The 3,799-nt window shown below is 29.3% G+C and overlaps 1 protein-coding gene across 2 annotated transcripts in view; it reads right to left on the bottom strand.

The window, feature by feature from the left end:
- Nucleotides 2,776-3,799, bottom strand: part of LOC107617675 (phytochrome A) — a gene marked incomplete in the record, with an annotated part of 7,240 nt that continues 6,216 nt past the window's right edge. Inside the window, 2 exon segments of one of the 2 annotated variants that reach the window (XM_016319494.2) lie at nt 2,776-2,941; nt 3,645-3,799. In XM_016319494.2, coding sequence (XP_016174980.1) covers nt 3,663-3,799 — 137 coding nt within the window. 2 annotated transcript variants of the gene reach the window in all.

The raw sequence follows: 3,799 nt of genomic DNA, 5'->3' as shown, positions 1-3,799 counted from the left end.
ATTTCAATATTTTATTTAAAATCAATTTTAAAATGTCCAAAATATTCTTCTAGAGTTAATGGTGTTTAATAGAATTAGAATGTTAAAATTTAAATTTGAAATGAACGAAATTTAATTTGTTGGTCCATTTTTATTGTGGCTATCGTTGGTACTAGGGTAGGAGTGGCAAACGGGCCTAAACCTGTCGGGTCGGTCCGTGTAACCCGTCGGGTCGGCCCGTGTAACCCGCCAAAAAGGTGGGCCGGACTGAAAATTGGGACCGCCAAATAACCAAAGCCTGCCTAACCAGCACTGCTTAAACCGTGGGTTTTGGTAATTTTTTTGGCAAGGGGTATTTTTACAATTTTTTTTTTTGCCAAAACCCAACTTCTCCCAACCCAACTTACAAGAGAATAAAGATGAAAATTGAGTATTTTGGATTATGTTTATTTTGTTTTAGAGACAATATTTATAATTATGTTTTGGATTATATTTATTTTACTTTGGGAACAATATTTATAATTATATTTTGGATGAAAATTTGGTTTATAATTATGTTTATTAGATATTTATATTTTATAATTACAAAGACTTTAATGTTTGTGAATATAAAAATTATAATTTGTTTATACTTTTAGAAATTATAATAGTTAAAAGTAAAAAAATAGAAGAGATTTTTTTATGCCTTTATATATATTATTTAATAATTAAAAGTAAAAAAAAATATTTAGCGGACTTAGCACGTCAACCCGCCAGCCCGCCGTTAGGTGGGACGGGCTGAAATTCTGGGACCGCTTCACTAGGCGGAGCGAGATGAGCCAGCCCGTCAAAGGGCGGAATTTTGACGGAGTGGCTTCCCGCTTGCCACCCCTGTACTAGAGTATTATTACAGTATTAATTATAAATATCAACTTTCAACTAATATTTATATGTTTGGCTCATTATTTATTTTGTTTTTTTTTTCTTACTCTATTTTTTTATGTTTTGTATATCAGTTTTCTTCTTTTATTTTTTTTTTATCATGAAGTTGGATTATATACCGATTTGAAAAAGGAAAGTCATAATTAATTTATAAACATTCAACAATATATACAACTAATTAAGTTACAATATTTAAATAATGTTACATCAAAATATTTAAAGTACTTAATTGTCTAAAATATCATGTAAATAACCAACTTATTGAATTAAATTTAAATTATAAGATTTAATTAATAACTTAATTTCAATTATTATATATTTTCTTCATAATTATTTTTTATTGAAAATATATTTTAGAAGTTATTATTAATGTGTTTGTAGTTTAAAAAAAAATACATTAGTTACTTAATGATCCTATCAATATATATGTACCGCTGGATCAAATTAATACAGGATTGAAATAAATTATGATATTTTCTTTTTAAAATTTTATGGAGTTTTAAATCTCCAAACAATAAGAGAGTATTATAATAGCTACCTACTTACTAACATCACCGTCCTTTAGGTTGTGAATCATGAGATTTTATAAGATACATACATAGTGAACAAGGAGACAAGAAATTAGTTAAGAAATGAAAATCGATTATTTAATTATGAAAACACAACGATTTGGGCATCAAATTTTTTTTCCTTTCCTATTTAGTAAGTCTGATCATTTTTGAAAATAAATAAGGGTTTAATTAATGTTGCTAATAATAGAAAATTTTAAATAGTTTACGATAATAAAGACGTAACAAATGCATTGAAAATTTAAATTTTATATTTTTTTTTGTAAAAACATTTTTAATTGGAAATTTTATTATGTGCTATAAAGACATATATTAGCTAAACCTAATAAACAATGAGCCCAACTACACATCCAAACATTTTTATATCAAGTTCAACCAATCAGGTCCAAATTCAACAAGAACCAATTTTATTACACCAACGTGAACACACGCACGTATCAATGATTCTTCTTCATCTTCGTCTTCGCGTTCTTCTTTTTTCTTCTTTGCCTTCATACTTCTTATTCTTTGCGAATTTTCTCTCAATCATCATTCTTTTATTATTGTTGTTGTTGCTGTGTTTTTTCTTTTTCTTGTTTTAATTGAGTTTCATTTGGATCCAGAAATAAATTCAACGTGTTTTTGTTGATAATTGATTCTTTTTATTACTTGTTCAAAATTGAACTAATTTCGATTCATTTGTGAATTAATTGAGGTTCACTTGATACTGCTGATAAGTATTGACTAAATTTTTTTTTCTTAAGTAATTTTGATTCATTTCTTAGTTTAATTGAGGTTCATTTGAATCCAAAATAAATTGTATGTGTTTTTGTTGATGATCGACTTGTTCAAAACTGAATTAATCTTGATTTATTTGTATGTTAATTGAGATTCCGTTGATGCTGTCTGTTAAGTTTTGATCTAGTTTTGACCAAGTCTTCCCATATTTCTAAAACTTGTTTCTCTTTTTCTATCCAAAACTTTCGCCGTTGATTTCTCTTTCGTCGGAGCTCCGTTCATGATTTCGAGACCACCATTATACTCATCGTGAGTTGCCTTTTTCTTAATGGATTTAGTAATTTTGATTAGTTCGCTTTTTCTTATGGTTTTAAGTCTCCTATTTTAGTCCGTTGGAGTTAGATTCTAAGAATGTTGTAATTTGTATACTAATAATACTATGGTTGCAGATTTTTTGCAGAGATAGTGCTGTCGGTGATGCCACCGCTGTTGCTGTATGTGTGCGGGAAGTGGTTTACTAATTTTTTAATATTAGTGTTATTAAACCTGAAATTGAACCTGACAATTTAATATAAGTAAAATTACTACATAAACAGTAACAAGTTTACTTTGTGATTCATTGCTTGTTTAGGATAACAACTTGAGCCTATATGATAGAGTTGCAGGATTGAAGAGGTGAAATGATTCTATGTAGAATATGTAGAGATTCTTCTCATTTGTGTTTTAGAGAGATTGTTTGCGTTTTCCTTCTTGATCTGGAGAATAAAGTAAACTAAAATAGTTAGGAATAACAAGAGTCATTACAAATTGTACGAGACTTATTTAGTTATTTATGATATTTGGTGTAAAATAGATAATTTGACACGCCCACTGAGATAAAATTTGAAAATTTGAGTCTCCTGATTGTAGGAAAACGCTGGCAAATTTTTTAAAATTCTTAATGTCACACGGAAAAAATTAGAGAGCAAAATTTTTCGACAAATGTAAGGCGAGAGGAATTATAGCACAAATTGTTCAAAATACAAATGAAAGAACTGAAATAGGGAGTTTGAAATCGTTTATGGATGACTTAAAGGGTGAAAAATGCCAAATATCAGTATGCTAAGTAAAAATAAAAGTTTAAAAACACTGATGACATGATCTCATGATAAATAAGTTTATCTCTAATCACTGGATTTTCAGTTCAATATGGCGAAGAGAGCTTAAATTTGCAAACCAACAAACTGAAGTGCGATTCGTGACAACAACCGACCTAAAAAATCAATGTCGTTAACAGTGTCTAGCGCTAGTGCAAGAACTGATGAAGGAATGAGAAAGAAATTAATACATATCTACAGCATGCGTTACAATAAGTTACAGAAACAAACTAGAGGCACAAAGGAATGCAACTGATTTCTCATTCCAGTCACTTTCTGATGTACAAAAAGCACATTATCTTGTAACATCTTATTAACTAACCTTTTTTGGCCAAAACTTCTAATCTTTCAACTTATGAGCTGCGGCAAGTTCAGCAGATAGGATAAAAGATGATTTGCCTGCTTCCCTTACATAACGCACATCTCCATTCATCAGCTTTAGAAGTTTTCTGCTTATGAGAAGGCTTATACCTTCTT

This window comes from Arachis ipaensis, chromosome B09, assembly GCF_000816755.2.
Source record: "Arachis ipaensis cultivar K30076 chromosome B09, Araip1.1, whole genome shotgun sequence".
Classification (NCBI taxonomy): Eukaryota; Viridiplantae; Streptophyta; class Magnoliopsida; order Fabales; family Fabaceae; genus Arachis; species Arachis ipaensis.
Note: the sequence above shows the minus strand (reverse complement) of the source record. Positions and strands in the feature narration are given on the sequence as shown.